The sequence below is a fragment of the Triturus cristatus genome, chromosome 4_1, assembly GCF_964204655.1.
Source record: "Triturus cristatus chromosome 4_1, aTriCri1.1, whole genome shotgun sequence".
NCBI lineage: Eukaryota > Metazoa > Chordata > Amphibia > Caudata > Salamandridae > Triturus > Triturus cristatus.
Window position 1 is genome coordinate 933,731,302 of NC_140585.1, and position 19,399 is coordinate 933,750,700.

The window sequence follows — 19,399 nt, forward strand, 5'->3', positions numbered from 1 at the left end:
AAAAGATAAATGGCTAAGACCTGATTAAATGAAGAAAGTATCTACTATGGACAAGAAAATAGTACTCATGATCTAAGATTCTAGGAGCATACCTTTTTAATGTCTTGACGTAACTAGTATCTGATGGATATGGTTATAGATGAAGTTAATCTCAATTCTAAGGATGACTGTATTCATTAAATCAGAAAAATCTGAAAAAACACCCAATATTAGTTGCTTATAGGCATACGTTACAAAATTTCAGTTTTTATTAATTAACTCGACCTTATCTCTTAGTTAGTATATACCTATTTAGAGAGTGGTCTCATTCTCTTTCCCTCTGCTGCGCTGGAGTAGCAGGTGTAGCTGCATTTCCAATGAATATTGTTCACTAACCATAAACCTAGTATTAATGAGAAGATCAAAAATAAGGGGAGCACAGCTAACTACTAATCAGATAATATCTGTTAAAGGTAAAGGAAAGGTCCAACTAGATATAGACTCAACTCACTGGCTAGACAGTATTAAATACAGATATAAATCAAAAGACTGTTACCTTTTTATGATCTTTCATAATTTCTAATCTGAATATGTAGATTCTTCTTAGCGATAAAAGAAATGTCAATAGTCTCTAAAAAATGCCCAAGCGAGCCACAAGCCTCAGCCGCTTGGCCAAGTGGCTAGACATGGTGAAAGATGGGCCCACCCACACCTATTTTTTCCTTGGATGCGTAAAAAGCCTTTGCCACAGTTCACTGGCCTTTCATGCACCAAGTCTTGGTTAAATTTGGCTTCGGACAAAGCTTTATAACTTGTGTGGACTTATTCTACAATAACCCAAGAGCCAAAGCCCGAGTCAATGGGTCACTCTCCGCAGATTTTCCAATTAAAAGAGAAACCAGACAGGGTTGCCCTTTGTCCCCCCTGCTATTCGCCCTGATATTGGAGCCACTAGCATGTCTGATCAGAGCTCATGTTCAGATAAGTGGTTTCTGAGACAATGAAAGATGCCTTGGAGATGAATGGATCTCGCTTTATGCAGATGACATCCTACTTTACATAATTAACCCCGATGAGATACTCTCACTAATACTGCAACTGTTTAAGGAATTCGGTGACCATATGGGTTGCAGTATAAACTGGGAAAAATCAAACCTGTACCCCGTGCGAGGCACCATTGACATGCACACAATACCGGGACATCTCCCTGTCACTATGGGTTTAAATACCTGGGATTGTTCATTTCAACAAACGAGATTGACTGCCTACACAAAAAAGTCAAGCTGGTTATCGCAGAATTACGAGTTGATGTTTCCAGATGGCGGCGACTCCCTTTGAGGATGCTAGGTAGAGCAGCTATGTATAAAATGATCACTCTCCCTAAGCTTCTCTACATCCTACAGAACACATATCACAGAGTTCCAGGAGCAATCTAACATAATTAACGATTAACTTCGTACGTTATTGTGGAATGGGGGTCACCCGAGAATGGCGTTAGACACTAAAACGCAACCAGTACAACGGAGGGATTGCACTTCCTGACATGCAGTCCTTCTACATGGCCGCACATCTCGCTGTAATCAACGAATGGGGGCATGCAGCAGTAGATCACCCAACGTATGCTCTGGAAAGGCTCCAGTTCCAGAACCCCACCTACCTCCACTACATCTAGGAAGGCTCAGGCACTCGAGGCCTGCTGCCTGCTACACAGAGATCAATTGAGGCATGGAAGAGGGCAGAGAGACAAATGTGATGGGACAAGAAACTCTCAAGGGTGACACCACTATTGGAAGGCAAGAGACTACCCGAAATATCCAGACTACAGAGTTTCAGGAAGTGGCACATTGTTGGAATATCCACTGTTGGCAAAAATTTTCAAGGTGGCGACCTGATCCTTTTTTCGGCACTGCAAGCCGAATATCAACTCACACACTCGCAAAAATATAAAGATCTCCAACTGCAGCATGCCTGGAGAGCAGAGAAAGTAGACACAACTATGCACTACTTGAGGGCTCTAATCAATAACATGCCCGATAAACTGAAATCCCTGTGGTCCAAATGGGAAGACACCACTGGTCCGTTAGAAGATATTGACTGGGAGGGGGCTCTGATGCACCCAAGAGAGGTGGCAATTAAGCCACGACTACTACAATACAAAATCCTCCACAGGGTCTACTTTGATAGGGCCCGACTATATGCCATGGGAGAGCAAAGTCGCCCAGTTGCCTACGCTGCAACTCAGAATGAGGTACATACATACATACATACAATATGGGAGTGCCCATATGTCCAGAGCTATTGGGCCAGGATACTATAAGAAATGAATGATATAGTAGAAGCGCAGGTCCCTCTGGACCCTAAATATGTATTGCTGGGTATAACCATGGAGATTGATCTTCCTAGATACAAACTGCTATTATGTAATGTAGGGCCAAAAGGGACGTTGCCAGGAAATGGGGAGCTTTGCATGTGCTATGAATGGATGGGCCTGCACACCTAGTCTAGACATGTACTATGTTATAGATGCACTATCAGTGAATCGTGTATCTGTTGTAAAGCGTGCTGTCATGTAATGGGGTTTTAGCCCTGACCCCTATGCAATCAAATGAAAAAACTTGAGGATTGGGATAGCCCAAACCTACGTGACGCACAGCTATGGACTCTAAGGTCTCAGAGGGTTTTACGCAATGGTTTTAAAGCAATGCAACATGAACAATATATGCAAACAAATTAAACCACAAAATTGTTGCAAATGAAAGAAAAAGGCTTCTATTTCACACAGATGCAAATACCATAATTAAAACATGATTCCATCCTCATGAGTTAATGCCCTATTAACATACAAAGTTCATTATTGAGAGAGGATAAAATACATATGTTAACATAAACTTCATTTAAAAAAAAGTCCTTCAGGGGATTGACATCATCGGAAAGACGTTGATTGTAAACGAGTTCACCGTTTAGAACTACAACAAGAATAACAATTCCTTTATGGTACATTTCAGTTGTCTAAATTAGGATTTGCACTCAGAAATTAATACACTGGTCCCCATGTGTCTGTTACATAGTATAAGACTGTGCTTAATGTGACTAGAATTCAATCATGCATACCCTTGGTGACCTGCGTGAAAGAACCGTAATCGTAAAGGTGTGACGAAACCGAAATAGGTGCATGTGTTCGTGCTTGTCCGACAAGATTGAGTAACTTAAAATGCAGTGTGTAGGAAGTCTTTAAATACAACGTGTAAGTATGAAGCACCTGAACAGACAGAATGCGAGTGCACCAGGTTTCAGAAAGCAAAAAGGAGAAAATGCGAGTGCACCAGGTTTAGAAAGAAAAACGAGAGTGAAAGGAATTTACACGCTACAAGACAGTAAAAGTGAGATTCAACAAACCCGAAAGGGCTCCTGAGCTTCCCGACGGAAAACAGTTTGCGGGTAACCGGTTCTTCTGAAAAAACAGAGTAAAGAAGACTTTTGATATTCTGCCAGAAATATCTAGAAGGAACAAAGCTAACACCCGTGCCCGATACCAAAAGTGACACCGGACCCCGTAGTGTCGATATGAAGGCTGACCCGATAGTCTAAGAATACAATATCATTGCCTGTAAACGGAGAGGCTAGAAAAAATGCATAAAAGCGTCACTGCGTCTGTCTCTTATATCACCTAACAATAAATAAATAACAGCAGATTTTCTACGAGCTCACCTCTGCTGCTGCAATGTTGTCTTGCCTTTCCTGTACAGAGTTGCCGCCAACAGCGTATGCGTTGACGTGTGCGTGGGCGCTGCGTATTTAAAGGGGCGGAGGTTAACGTGCTCGTGAAGACTAGGGCAAAACTTTATTGAAAATTCAACCACGGGACAACGAAAAAAGATCTTATAACTCTGCATATATGCAACAATAGTGAGGGCAGCGAAAAATATGTGCTGAGTCTGTTCCTCAGAAATAAACTTACAGTGCACCAAATAACAAGAGGTGTTAATGAGTGCCTGTGCGGGTCCGAAGAGAAACATGTGAGGTGCAAAAAGGGTTAACAAATAGTAAACGAAAAAGAAAAAAGAAAATGAGTGCATGTGCCCACGCTAAAGGAGTGGAGAGCTGGTATGGACCTATATATGGGGGGCAGAGAAGACCACATATGCGGCCAGAGGCTGCCCCAAAAAGTTTACGAGGATCTGGGCTCCATGGCTGAGTTTCTATGGCCTAGAAATAGAAGGGACGGGAACCAATACCATGCACCTGCCCACACAAGAATAGAATACATTCAGGGACTTCCATCACACCATATAATCATCTTAACAGGAAGGGACTACTGCTAGCGACGAGAAGGGGAAGGAGAGGAGGCTGTGACTCCTGGAATGTATTCTTGTACCCTTGTTTCCTAGAGAAGACTACTGAATGTATTGATGCAAGATGGTCTATGTATAATGATTTATCTTACCAATGTTATGACTGAAGTTTTTGTATTGATTGAAAATGAAAATAAAAATAATTTTTAAAAACCATATTGTAATCCTACCCCAACACCAATTCCAGTGTTGGATGTAGGATCCCATGTAGAAGCTAGTGATGCTGCTGACCACAGACACAAACTGCCCTCCTGCTACTGAGCTGACCTCAAGCAGGGGAAGGTAGAACAATGGGTTTTCTGTCACAGGGAGGTGTGACCACCTCCCATACAGGACTTAGTGTATTGGGCTGGGGTGGGGGCACTTGCCAGCACCACCAGACTGTTTTGAAGGGCACATTTGGTGCCCTCATTTATACTCCATTTAACCAGATCAGGGAGCCATTGGCTCTCGCTCTGGTGCAAAACTGGACAAAGGACATGGGAGTATCCTCCCCTCTGTCCAGCCCCTCCTCTGGGAGGGATCCCTTAATCGTCCCAACCCTTTCCCTGTGGGTGGCTCGCCATATTCGTCGTGGGACAAGATTCAGTTCCGAAACCACTTCAACTTCAATAGTCTGGGCACCTTGGACTTCGCCTGGAACTGAGACTGCATCAAAGAAGACTCTTGCTGTTCCTGGTCTCGTCGTCCTGCCAGTCGTCTGCGTCCTCTTTCTCTGTGCTTCATCCAGGTTCTTCTCCAGGCTTGTGGTTATCAAAGACACCCAAAGTAATCTCCCTTGGAGTGAAGGAGTCACTCTCCTGCATCTGCAGGCACTGCAACAAAGCTGGCCAATGTACTGCTCCTGAAGTCCCATGGACTCCAAAAGGCTCAACAACACAGGTGGTGATTCTGCAATTCCCTAAAGGCCTGCACTGTCTCCTCAGCAAGTGTGAGGCCAGTGTCCCTCATCGGAACCGCAGGAACAGAACCCCTGTGCACCGAGTCGACTTGCTGTTGCCAAGGCTTTTTGACTCTGTCCTCCAGAGATCTTCGGGCTACAAGAAGCTCCAGCCTCCAGAATCTCTTCCTGCCAAAATCTTAATCCTCACCGCATCCTCTGCACCGTGGCCCTGCATCTTTGCTGACCCATGAGGTCCTCTTGCGACTCCTGTGCCTTTGGAATGTGGGTTCTCTTGAGGGTCTTCTTTGGCTTCAGTGGGCTCCCAAACTTGCTCGAGGCCTGCTTTGACTCTCCTGTGTTTGGTAAGTCCCCTGGACATTACTGGTCCCGACACTGCCCCTTCTTCGTTTACCACATCTGTTGCTCCTGCCAAGGCCTGTTGGTGCTCCCGCTGGACACTGACCCCTGGTTCTCGACTTCCGACTGCTCATGAACGACTCCTGGGCCTCCTCAGCATTGCCTGGTCCTCACAGCTGCAGCGACCAGGTCACCTCCAACTCTTCTGCATCTTTCGTCATCGGTGGTCATTGGTCTACCGTGTCTCCTGGTCACTCCCAAGTGGCATAGACTCTGTCCCCTCTGGTTGAAGGTACTCCTTTTCAAAAATCCATCCTTGGATTCCATCAGACTCTTTCACCTTATTCGCCAGCAGCATCTTCACTGAAGTCCTCCGTTGTGGTGTGCTGCGGTTTCCGACGTCACTTCGCACCTATGCACCCGGCTTCCCTGGTGTAGGTATCCTGGTTCCTGGGGTATCCACAGGTGGGGTGACTCTCCAACCTTCCATCTTCCAGGTCCACTGGGAAAGGGTCCTTCTTCGTAAAAACTGCAAACTGTGACTTTCCCATTGACTTACATTGAGTACGCAGCTTTGTTTCCACTCTGCACACAGCCTCTTTGGGGTTCCCTGGTACTTACCTTGGGTGGTTCTTTGGGTTCCCAGCTCTTCTGAGTCTTCTGGTCCAAGTCTTGACTTGGGGTCGCTGTTCTCATTCCACTTCTTTAGTATATGGTTTGGTCTCCCCCTGGAGACCACTGTGTATTTGTGTTTACTTACCTGTTACGTTTTGAAATATTGTGTGTATTGTGTTGATATTTCCGAGTAGCGGATATACCAATGTGTTAGTGAGTGTGTATATTAAATATACTTATTTTTATAACTACACACTGAGGTTCTTTTTCATTTAACCTTCACTATTTGATTAGTTCTGGTAAAACAAGCTGCTTAACAGTCCTTCTGGACCAAGCCTGAAGGCTGTTCTCCACAGCTACCACTTGGAGAGCTTTCTGTGGTTGTCTAAGACTTCTAAAATCGGCATAAGGGTCTTCTGGATGAGTGCAAGGTACTTCACTTAAACAAGTGTGCACCATATACTAAGCCAGCCTCCAACACTGGGGCTGTAGGGAAACTTGGACAAAAGGCATACAAATATCGCTCTAGTTACACTCCCCTGACTGAGCAGTGGCTGATAAATCTGGACAGACCATTCAGCAGTTAAAAGTAGGCATCAAATGCAATCTTTGTAAAACTTATCACTTTGGATGTTCTATCAAGTTGTTAGAACTGCTAGGTGTTAGAATGCAGTTTGATGTTGTATCTTAGCCCCATGACGTACTAGCACTTTCTGGTCTTTTTGGGCACATTTTCATTTTGACTGTCCTGGCATTTGGGGTTATAAATAAAGATTTATACTGTTTAAAAAAGATAAACTCTGACTGGATCTTAACTTTTATTCATTGTTATTACATTGTACCATACTTTTGAGTGACAAATCTTTCACCTTCTAACTAGACATTCCAGATGCACGGTTTTGTGACTGGCCTTTTGTCGCCGGCTGCGGCCGTGGATCATTCCACAATGTCTACAATGGACTGATACTACAGCAGTAATTTTCTAGTTTTTTAAATTGTGGCACTCTTCATGCTGTTTGTAGTAGGGTAGCATATGTGGTAATAACGTTTACTATGATCCACTGAAAGAAAACAATGTGCTCAGTTTAAGTGGAATCATACTAGATCGGTCCTGTGTCCTAAATCCAGTGGACCAACCTTAAGCAGTAATGTGCTAGATGTTCAGTTTTTGGACTCTGATGCACACACCCTTTATTGAGTTAAGGGCTTCAGTTATCTGCTGGTCTCTATTATATACTCATTGTGATGGACCATAGTCTTCCTGTGAGTTAGATGATGCACACAGTGTAGTGCCACACTCATTACATGCACTAGAATTTTCTTCGATGTGTCCACTAAAGGACTGTTGGAGCTAATGAGTCACCAACTCTTTCCACATTCAGTATGCTTCTTTTTTGCAGTTAGTGCAATTAGGCCTAGTTCTTGCTTATGTGCAGGGAGGGTTATGAGCCTCCACATGAGTCTAAATTAAAAAAATGTTTGTCTGGTTGTAGGGGATTGTAATATTCCGTGTAATGTTATATAATTCTCAGCAACAGCATCCTGCTGATTTATCTTAGTGTGAGTTTGAAATCTGTGATATGCAGTCCCAAACTTCTTCTCACATACTATACTGCGAAACAGTATACACAACCATTCTTGATGCCCAACCTTTCACAATAACTAGAACAAATGTATTGTTTTTGTTAATGCTCCTTTTATAAGGTTAGTGCCTCTCCTCTAATTTTAAACACATTTCTGTAATGTTTCCTTGCATATGTTTCTAAAGTGAAATAAAATTATGTTGTTTATATATCGTCGGTGTATTATCCTGGCTAATTTACTGTGATGTGTTATGTGCGATTCACCTGCCATGAGGATTTCTCTCCTGGAGACCATTATGTGGACATTAAATTATAATGTGCAGTTGTGGTTACACTTTTACCTTTTAGTTTTAAATTTTCCTTTTCATAAACATTCATTTATTTAATTCCCGACCAGTATAAAGTTTCTGTAGTACTTCATTTGATTTTTTTTCCCATTGTTGTGGCTTAGGTACATAATTCTGTCTCCTTTTTTGGTTTTGTTTCCAAAATATTTTTGTGCTTGTGTTGACTTTACCTTGTGGGATATTGCTAGTCATCCACTGGACCGTGCAAAAGAATTTGATTTTTGGCAGTATTTGGCTTTGTTATTCTCATAATGGAGTACTTCTGTGCCTTCTAAAGTTTTGAAGCTATCTGTAAGCCTACAGTAATAAACGTGCTGTTGCAGTCGTAATGAAACCTTGTCTTCTCCTAGTCTGAATATATGATCTTGGTAGGCACTGTTTATGTCGCTTTTTATGGTGCAGCTTATTAATAGTGAGGGTGTCCAGGTGCTGGAGCAGGAATGTAGTCTGGGCGGTGCTCCTAGTTGAACACGCCAGGTCTTCAGTTTCTTGTGGAAATTGAGAAGTGAAGTAGCAGTCCTGTTCAGTGACATAACACAGGCCTCCCAGCCCCCAAAGTGTGTGGGGGCCCCCAAGCTCCAGGGCCCCATCAGCACAGTACTCTGGCTGGAGAGCTCCTGATTGAGTCAGGAGGGGGGCCCTTTATGTACCTTGCAGGGGGGCCCCCGCATGTTTCATTACACCAGTAGTCCTGATATGTTGAAGATGTTCATTCCAGTTCGTGGTGGTGATGAAGGAGAAGGCGCTCCTTCCTGACTTGCTTCTGCGGATGCTGGGAACTCATGCAAGAGAGAGGTGGAGCGCAGTTGTCTGGAAGGTTGGTAGAGTTGAAGTCTGTCATTGAAGTATGCTGCTCCGGTATTGTGGAGGGCTTTGTAGGTGTTGATAAGCGGACTGAATTTGCAATGTTTCTGTATGGGTAGCCAGAGTAATTCAGTGAGTCAGCGAGTGATGTGAGTGCTTCTGGGGATGTCTGGAATGAGTCTGTCGGCGATGATTTGGATAGTCTGGAGTCTTTGCGTTAGTTGGTTCTAGACGCCAATGTAAAATACGTTGTCATAGTTCAGTCTACTGATTATGAGGGCATGGGCTACTGTGTCTTGTGTGTGGGGAGCCTTTTGGAAATATTGCAAAGTATTCTAAAGATGAGGCAGCAGGATGCGATCACAACATTACCCTGTTTGTTCATCGTGAGTTTGTCGTCATGAATGATTTCAAAGTTTCTGTTGTGTTCTGTGGGGGTGGGCATGGAACCTAAATCAGGTGGCCACTAGGAGGAGTCCCAAGGGGAGCTCTAGTTTCCAAAAATCAGGATCTTCATTTTATCCGTGTTGAGTTTAAAGCAGTTATCTCTCATCCAGTTGACCACGGACATGTAGGAGGTGAATTTGGTCCTGGTGGTGTTCATGTCAGTGAGGGAGAAGTTGAGCCGGTTGTCGTCTGCGTAGGAGACAGTGCTGATGCAGTGGGCTCTTACTATGTGGGCTAGGGGTGCCATGTACATGTTGAACAGGGTTGGGCTGAGAGAGGATTCCTGGGGGACTCTGCAGATAAGCTTCTTGTGTTCTCAGGTTTAAGTGGAGAGTCTGACTCTTTGATTCCTGTTGGAGAGGAAGGAGGTGATCCAACTCAGGGCGGGCCCTGGAATTCCTGAGTCTTGGAGTCTGGCAATGTGGGTGCCATTGGACACAGTGTCAAAAGCCGCCGAGAGGTCGAGCAGATTGAGATCGGTGATTTCCCCACTGCCCATGATGGACTGGATGTCATCTGTTGCTGCCAGGAGTGCGATTAATGTGCCATGGTTGTGGCGGAGCCCTGGCTGGGTGCAGTCTAGGAAGTGGTGCTATTCTAGATGGGTAGAGAGTTGTTTGTTGATCTTTCTCCAGTACTTTAGCTTGGAAAAGGAGAGAGATGGTTCTGTAGCAGGTGAGAACGTTTGGGTTAGCCGAGGGTAGAGCTGTGACTTCTGCCTATTTCCAGCTATCTGGGAAGTTTTGCTGAGGATGGAGGAGTTGATGATAACGGTGGTGAGGTTGATGCTGATCAGTATGCTTCCCATGCTGTATGTGTTGAAGGCAGGGGTCTGTGGGGCACCTTGAGTGTGTTCGGTCTGCATCATTCTTGTGGTGTCTTCTGTGGTGAGAGGGCTCCAGTTAGTTAGGTGTGTACTCCTGGTGGTGGTATAGGGTTACATGATGATGTCTTCTATGGTGGGTTGGGGAGCGAAGTTGGTGTAGATCGTGAGTATTATATTGTGGAAAAATCAGAAAGGGCATCACTAAGGACCTGTGAGGTGGTGATGGTGTTGGTGGCTGCTAATGAATTGATGAATTATTTGACAATGTTGAAGAGTTTTTTGTCGGAGTTGGAGCAGGATTCTAGACTGAGCACAAGAGCAGCCTTTCTGGCTTTTTTGATCTGGGTGTGGTACCTTCTGGGTGTGGATTTATAGGTTTGTCTTGAGGTATTATCTCATCGGGTTCTCCATCTTCTTTCTTGTTGTTTACAATAGCGCTTGTAATCTTAGGTCTTCCATGTACCAGCATGTTTGAGTGCGAGTTCTTGTATGCCTTATCTTCTTCATGGGAGCCAAGGGGTTGGCGCAGTCTGAGATCCAATTGTTGAAAATGAATAGATCATTCTATTGGTCACCTGTGAGGAGAGACTGGTCGGATCTGAGGGTGTGAGGCCTGTCTGCTTCTGTTATTCCAGGTTCAGATGAAGTTGATGGCTGGCTTTGGTTTTCTGTAGTGGGGTGCATTGATGTAGAAGTGTACGATGGAGTGGTCTGTCCATGTAAGCGGGAGGAGGTGGTTGAAGGTAATCTTCTTGCTGGCTGTGAAGACTGGGTCTAGTGTGTGTCCGGCCATGTGAGTTGGACGTTGTACGAGCTGTGGGAGTCTGATGTTGTTGAGGCTCTCTAGGAGGGCGATGGCGTTGCGGTCCATTGGGTCATCAAGATGAATGTTAAGGTCACCAAGCAGTAAGAATTAATTGGATATAATGGCGATGGGATTGGTGAAATCGATCAAAAGGTTACTGAAGATGGTGCAGGGTCCTGGCGGTCATGAAATGGCTATGTTGTTGGAAGTGCATGTGTTCCATGAGCGTGGTGGGTTCATCCATTGCGGTTGTTCAGGGGATGGTTTCTGTCTGGATGATTGCGAGACCTCTAGTTTTGTGGTGCCTGTCACGGCAGACAAACTTGTAGCAGGAGGAATGGCCTATGCAATGGTGGGGTTTGATGATGGGCTGAACTATGTTTCTGTGGAAAAGAGGGTGTCCGAGGAGTCTGTCTATGAGGTCCAAGAGCTCGGTGACATGTTTGCAGAAATATCTGGTGTTGAGGGGCATGCAGGCGATGCGAGGTAAAGTCTGTGCAGAGACTGGCATAGGGGTGACACTGCAAGTGAAGCGGCAGTGAGCGCATGAAAAAGATCCTACCGTGCGATAAGTGGGCAACAATCATGTCAGCGTAGTGCTTGCAAGTCGGAGGAAGTGTGGTAGTTGCACCAGTGGTGTGCTCGCTGCATGGTCGCACAGCAGCCACCATTAAGTAGTTGCTAAGAGGGGGAGGAGCGTGGGGGTGGGGCTAGGGATGAGCTGGAAACTTCAGCAGGAGAAGGCATTCTGGAGAACGGGTAAGTAGAGAAGGGAGGCGGGGAAAGTGTGGAAGAGGGAATGTGGGGGATGAAGTGAGATGAGAAGCGGTGTAGAAATGAAGAGAAAAAGCAGGAAAACCAGTACGAATGAGTCAAGGCAACAAAAAGGGGCTCAAATAAAGCCTCCAATTGAAAAGAGCACAACATTGGGCACAGAAGACTGGGCTGAGCAATAAAACAGACAAAAAAGCCAACGCACAAAAGACAAACGGGCACTGAAGCCAAGCACTAGAACCAAAACACAAAAGACAAACTATTACTAAACCCAAGCACAAAAGAGCACAAGAGCCAAAGCACAAATGGCAAACTGGCACAGAAGCCAAGTACAAAAAAGCACAACAGCCAAAGCACAAAAGACAAACTGGTACTAAAGGCAAGCACAAAAGAGCCGAAGAGCCAAAGCACAAAAGACAAACGAGCACAGAAGCCAAGCTCAAAAAGACAGAGTACAAAGCACAGGTCATAGCGAGAGTGTGAAGGAGTGAGTGAACGCAGAGAGCTGCTTGATAGACAGAGAGGGGAGAGAAGAGGAGCACAGCGAGGTGGGGCCTCCATGCAGAATGCCGGGTCCAAAATGGCCCTAGACTGGTCGTAGGACCAGTCTAAGGTAAGTGGCAGCTGGTGCCAACTGATGCGTCACTTTGTGTGAAAGGAAAATGAAACTACTCCCCCAATTCACTTAATTTCTTTGCCTTATAGAAGTTTTTTAGAGCTATGTATGATATATAACCTGTCTTCCTTTGGACCAGTATGCCCTTGTTGTATTTAAGTTATCTTTTGCACACATGGGGAGACTGGAATAGGAATTATTCTCAAATCTGAGTAATGTTAGGCTATTGTTTGTCACTGTGGTTGTTTTGTCCAGTAGACCTCTCCCAGCCTCAGAATTGTTGTCTGTTAGGTATGCTTTTTGCGTAAATACTAAATTGCTGTCCTATTTTTTCAGTAGATTGAACTAGTTTGCGTCATGCAGGGATTGCTTGCTTCCTTTGGAAGTAGCTCTGCCTTCTGTTGGTGCCTTTTTTTTTTAATACTGAAGACCGTTTATTCTTGCACATCTTGATGGTGTCTGAAAGACTTCTACAAGTCCAGTAAATGAATCACAATTTGTTCCTGTGCGTGCATTTGAATGTTCACTATCTTAATCTGGTAACGTAAGAATTGTTGTAGTCTATCCTTAGGCCCGTCCAAAAAGGAAATACAAAGTCATCTATCATAAGGCATAATTGAGCAGAGTGTGTTCAGGCATGATTCAGAGTAGACTAGGAGTGGTGGAAACATGAGACAATAAGTACGAAATCCGGAGGTGGAAAGACCCAGTCTCTATCTGTGTAAGGGGTTGACTATAGCTATTGTTTTTCTTCAGAGTCCCGCAAAATCGTGGCATTGGAAAATTTGCCTTTAGCAGTGTTGCAGACAAATTACTTCACAAGATTGTGTCCACCTGCTTCAGTAATCACTGTACAACTTGCAAGGTGGTTGCTTTCTGCTCTTTTCAGAAAGCAGTCTCCTGTGCTGTTCTGTTCACAGTACTGGGCTTCTGGTACGCTAGGAGGTTGGTAGTTCCTAGCAATCCCTATGGAGCACTTTTAGTCTTATTTGCACAGCATCATCAGGAATCTGTAACATTCATGCAATCTAAATCACTGATCCGGGGGTCATCTTGATGATTCCACCTTTCCTATTAGGGAAGGTAGAATCACAACAAAAATTGCTGTTGCAAAATGATCACCTACAATCCTTTTGGCTATACCAAACAAGGCTCTAAGACTTAGGAAAATTCGTAAGAAGTGAATCTAAGTCTGTGAGGTTCTGCAGTGTAGTTCATTGTGCACCTTTGAAGTGCATGATTGCGTGTGGTCACCTGGGCCAGGATACAGCAATGGCTTTTAGGAGTGGTGTCCTGAAAACTGCTTCTGCACCTATTTATAAACCTAAATCCCAGAGCGTTCAGTGGGAGAAGGGTAGGTTGATTCTGAGAGCTCTCAGACAGGCTCACATGATGCTGCATATTCTCAAAACATTGTGGATCCTCTGAAATATCTTTTTGTTTCTTTACAGATGTTTTTCCTTTTTTCTCGGTGACTAAAAAAACCTATTTTTGTAGCTTCTTCTACTGTGTTTTCTGTTTAGAAATGTTTGACTTTCGAAGATATTATTACACACTGCTATGTACTCATCAACTAGAGTTTACTCTGCTTAAAATGTATTTAAACTAGTTCATGTCACATTATAAAGAGCCCAAATGGCTAACGTGCAAACCAAATCAGCGTTGAAACAGATATACATCAAAAGTTTGATGCTTTAAATGTAGTTAATAATTATAAATTACTTTGTTTTTGCGGACTTTTCACGATAGGCACTTAGTTCATTTTCTTTGTTTTAGGTTCCACTTACATTGGGTGATGGTGCGGTCCACAGTTCTGAGGAGCAGATGGAATGTTTAGACCATCAGGAGGAATTTGTTGAAGAAACGGTGAGTTGAAATTCTAGAAGGGAGTGCATGGAAACAATATAGGATGGCTTTATTAGTTGGAAATGGTATAGCAATAATTCTGAGGGGCCAAATGTCATGTTCTGCCTCTCACAGAAGCTTTCAAACACTTGATACGCTACGCCACAGAGCATTTCCTTCCTATAGACCACTGACTCCCGAATTTAAAACAAACTCTGTTGTACTTCATACCTAAAGGTCACTTATTTAAGATTTGGATAATAGATAAGGGATTAACAAATGAAAAACGTTTGAAAGTTATCTAAAGGGAGTTATACTTTGATTACTTGTTTCAATAATCAATCCAATCATCTCCCATATTTTATATTTTTTAGAGACATTGCTAACCATTTATGTTCTGGACTACATTAGAGAATATTATGTGTATTTGTTTAGCGCATGACTTACCCAGTAGGGTATCCTGGCACTGAAGCAGGAGCTGCATACGCGAAGCCAGGGTGAGCTAGGTGAAAAACCAGGTTTTGAGTTTCTTGTGGAATTCAAGAACTTGTGGCTCTGATGTGCAGGGGCAGGTCGTTCCAGGCTTTAGGAGCGAGGGAGGAGCAGGCACGACAGTTGGATCTGGTTCTGCAGGCTGTGTGTGGGAGTAGGAGTCCGGCTGAGCAGAGGTGTCTGATAGGTTTGTGGAAATGTATGCAGTTGTTTAAGTACGTGGGACCAATGTTGGGTAAGACTTTGTAAGTGTGAGCGAGGAGTTTGAAGAGTACTCGTTTGTGGTTTGGGAACTAGTGGAGCTGTTTGAGGTGTAGGGTGATATGAGTGTGGGGTGTTAGGTTGAGAGTGAGCCTGTAGACTGAGTTTTGCGTGCTCTGGCATCTTTTGGTTAGCTGTGCGTTGATTCCGGCCAGGAGTGTGTTGCCGTTGTTCAGCTTCCTGGTGCTAACAGTTTTGGTGACTGTTCTGTGAGTGTTAGTGAGCAGCTGTTTGAAGGTATATTCTTGAGCATCTTGTGGAAGCAGGAGACTCCGTTCACTATACTGGTCATGGTGAGTTGGCTGTCCATTATTCTGAGATTTTTTGCACGGGTTGCCAGGAGGGGTGTGGGTCCGAGATTGGCAGGCCAACAGGTTGCGTCCCAGATCAAGGTGTCTTTTCCAAAGATTACTAATGTTGTCTTGTCTGTATTCAGTTTGAGGCTGTTGGTTTTCATCCATCTGTTGGCTTTGATCATGCAGGTGGAAATATTGGTCCTGGTGTTTGTTGGCTTGTCTGAAAGAAAAGAGTATCAGCTGGGTGTCATCAGTGTAGGATATGATGTTAATTCCATGGGTTCAGAAGGTGGGGTCATGCAGGCGTTGAACATGGTGAGGCTGATTGAGGATCATTGTGTAACTCCACAGATAAGGCTGACGGTGCCTGAGGTGGCAAGGACCAGGCTGACTGAGTGTGGCCTGTAAGAGAGGAGAAAATTTGGGACCTTGGATGCTGGCTTTGTGCAGTTGTTGTCTACGGATGGGGTGGGAATCTGCATCGAAGACCGCGGAAAGGTGCTGTTTGTTGAGGGTCGCGGTGGCACCTCTGTCCATGATCATCTAGATGCCGTCTACGGCTGCGATGCGTGCGGTCTCTGTACTGTGGTTTGGCCCGAATTCTGTTTGAGTGGCATTGAGGAGGTGGTGGTTGTTGAGGTTTGTGGCTAGACTTTTGTTTATCATATTTTTCATGACTTTTGCTGGGTAGGTTAACGCGGGAGATAGGCCTACAGTTGGGTAGCATCTTCATTCCTGATGAGGGCTTCCTGAGGAGGGGTGGGGAGTACTGTGGCAGGTTTTCAGGCATCTGGGTAGGTGACTGTGATGATTGAGTCATTCAGGATAGGGGTGAGGGCTGTGTTGATGGGCGTCCAGTCCTTTGATGAAGACCTAGTGAGGGCAGAGGTCCAGGAGTGCTCTCTAGTGAATGGGCTGCATGGTCAATGAAATTTCCTGAGTGATGATAGTGAGCCAGATGGTCAGGGGGGTCTCAAATATATTGGTTTAGATGGGCAGGAGGGCTGTGAGGGTAGAACGGTCCTGTTGGGGCTCAAAGTTGTCATATATGCTGGTAATCCTGTTGCTGCAGAATAGGGACAGCTGGGTGCAAAGGATCTGAGAGAGGGTTAAGCTGGTGGAGCTTGCTACCGGAGAGGTTAAGTCTTTCACTATGGCAAAGATTTCCTTGGAGCTGTTGGTGCTGCGTTCGATAAAGTCAGTGAGCTTGGAGCATTTGGTGGCTCTGATTTGCAGAGGGTGGAATTGTAGGTGCTCTTGTCCGTGTCGTCCTGACTTTGTCTCCATCTGCGTTCAAGTTGCAGTTGCTTGCAGTGGCAGTTAATGAGCCTGAGCTCTTTCATGTACCAGCCTGCTTGCAGCCTGGTTACCGGTGCTTTGAGAGGAGCCAGGATGTCTGCGCAACTGGTATTGGAGTTCGAGATGGATTCAGGGAGGTTGCTGTGTGTCGAGACTGGTGGTGTAGGAATTTGGAAGACCAGGATGCTTTTGAGATCTTGTTCCAGTCGTGTTGTAAAAATCTGATGATTTGATGGTGTTTCTGCGGTGCTGTTAATGTTAATAATGATTTATAGAGCGCACGTACACCGGGTGGTTTCATGGCGCTATGAAGGCTCAGAGATCATCAGCAGACAACTTTAGTTATAGGCTTGTGCAAATAGCCACGTTAAAGGGCCTTCCTAAATTGCAATAGGTCGGTGCAGGAACGAATCTCCAGCGGGAAGGAGTTCCACAGCCTAGGGGCGAGTGGCAAATCTGCGGCCGCCCAGTCATACTAGTTTGAATACGGGGATGGTAAGAAGTGAGAGATGAGCAGAGCGAAGGTTCCGAGAGGGAGTGTGCCTGAATATCAAGGTGTTAATAAATTTGGGGTTGTTGCCATGCAGGGATTTGAATATAAGGCAGCCCACCTTAAAAGCACAGCGTTGAGGGATTGGGAGCCAATGCAGTTTCCTCAACAAAGGGGTAGCTGGTTGCCATCTCGGTTGATGTAGGATCATTCTGGCTGCTTGATTTTGGGCCATCTGTAGCCGTTTGAGCAAGTAGATTGGCATGTCCAAATACACAGAATTAGCGTAGTCCAGAAGGGACAGGACAGTGGCTACTACCACTTGGATCAGAGCTTCCTGTGTAAGAAACCGATGTATCTTTTTGATCTTCCTCAGTTGAAAGAAACCTTTAGAGATGACTGTACCAACCTGAGTTTCAGTGACAGGTCATTGTTTAGGGTGACTCCTAATGTTTTGGCTGATGGAGAGGGGGAGGGAGATGGCCAGTAATGAGGGCCCCAGAATTTATGGCTGTCCCCTATGAGAACAAGTTCCGTCTTATCAGGGTTTAACTTAAAATGGTTCTGGTCCATCCATTGTTGGATATGTAGCATGGTGGCCTGAAATTCGGTGATGGAACTGTATGAGTTATCGACCGAGAACACTAATTACAGGTCATCTGCATAATTAAAGACCGTCACATTCTTGTCTTTAAGGGACTGGATCAAGGGGATAATGTAAAGATTAAACAGATGGAGAGAGAGCGGGTCTTTGTGGGACACCACAGTTGGTTTTGCGTGGTGGGGCCAGAAAATGGTTTTGGCGGACGGCCTGGAAACGGTCCTCCAGGAAAGAGGAGAGCCAACGAGCCGCCGTACCCAAGATGCCAGCTTGTTTGACACGGTCGACCAAAATAGTCTGGTCGACCGTGTCGAAGGCAGCGGAAAGATCCAGTAGCACCAGTGCTTGGGGGGAGCATTTAACCGTGTTGTCACGGAGAGTATCCAGGACAGCCAGAATTACAGTTTCAGTAGAGTGGGCTGTCCGGAAGCCTGCCTGATAGGAGTTGAGATATTTAGATTTTTCTAGGAAAGCGGACAGGCATTTGGCTACGTGGGCCTTTAGCACTTTTGCCAGAAACGGAAGAAGGGAGATGGGACGGTAATTAGGTAGAAGTGTGGGATCAGCACCAGGTTTCTTCAGTAGGGGGGGACCACTATGGCTTTTTTAAAGGCTTTAGGAACTTGACCAGAGACGAGCGAATCGTTCAGTAGCGTGAGTGCCGGGCCCGGGTAGACTGATAGTCAGTCCTTGAGTATGTGAGGTGGGCAGCAGTCAGAGGGAGCTCCTGATTTAACTTTGACAAAGAGCTCCTGAAAGATCTCAGTACTAATGGGGGGGGAAGCAACTGAGAGCACAGTTGTTTTTGTGCATGGTAGCGGCGGGCGACATGAGGGGGTGCAAAGGAATGCTGGCCTTGATGGTGATGATTTTTTCAATGAAATAATCGTTTAGAGAGTTGCATAATGCCTGAGAGGGCATGACCTTTGTGAGGACCCTCTCTGGGTTGGACAATTCATTCATAATAACAAATATTTCTTTAGAGCTTTTGTTAGAGTTGAGAATACGTGAGGAGAAGTGAGCAGCTTTCGCTGTGATGATGGCCTTCATATATTCTTTCCGGGCTGAGGTGTATAGAATTTTCTTGTCAGGGGAGTATTCTCGTTGCCACTGCCTCTCTAGTTGGCGCAAGGCCAGTTTCTGAGTTTTAAGTTCAGAGGAGAACCATCTCTGGGCATCGGCACGTCGGGCTAATTTACCTTTCCTAAGGGGTGTGTGCTTGTTACTGGCCTCAAAAAGCCACTGGGAGAGGTTTGTTTCAGTGTCATCGATGTCAATGCCCGGAGACGGGTTGGTGCTGGTCAGGGTGTCAAAGTCTTTTTTATTGATAGCATTCCATTTCCTGGCAAGGCCGCCTTCGACTGTGCTAATTTTATGGAAAATCGGAAGTATGAGCGTGAATTTTAAGAGATGATGGTCGGACCAGACACAAGGGTCAATTGTAGGGGTTGAAGTGGTCATGCCACTAATCCAAACTTAGTCTAGGATGTGCCCCTTCAAATGGGTGGGAGAGGAGACCTGCTGGGTAAAATTTAAGTTAGTAAGAAGGTCAGACTGCTCAGCAGATTGTGGTCCTTCGTGAGGGTCATTGTACCAATAGTTAAAATCGCCTACGAGGAGGACCTTAGCGTGATCAATGGCGAGTTTCGCCATCTGCTCGCTAAGTGAAAGGGGAAAGTGAGCCATCTGATGTGGTGGCCTGTAGACTAATGCACAGACGAAGGTAT

At 45.1% G+C, this 19,399-nt stretch overlaps 1 protein-coding gene across 12 annotated transcripts in view; it reads left to right on the forward strand.

Moving 5' to 3' along the window:
* The window catches only part of LOC146855858 (uncharacterized), a 922,371-nt gene that overhangs the window by 163,907 nt on the left and 739,065 nt on the right, over positions 1-19,399 (forward strand). For all 12 annotated transcript variants that reach the window (XM_085653813.1, XM_085653801.1, XM_085653802.1 and 9 more), the window contains one exon: positions 14,165-14,254. In XM_085653813.1, coding sequence (XP_085509939.1) covers positions 14,165-14,254 — 90 coding nt within the window. The remainder of the gene's footprint in view (positions 1-14,164; positions 14,255-19,399) is intronic.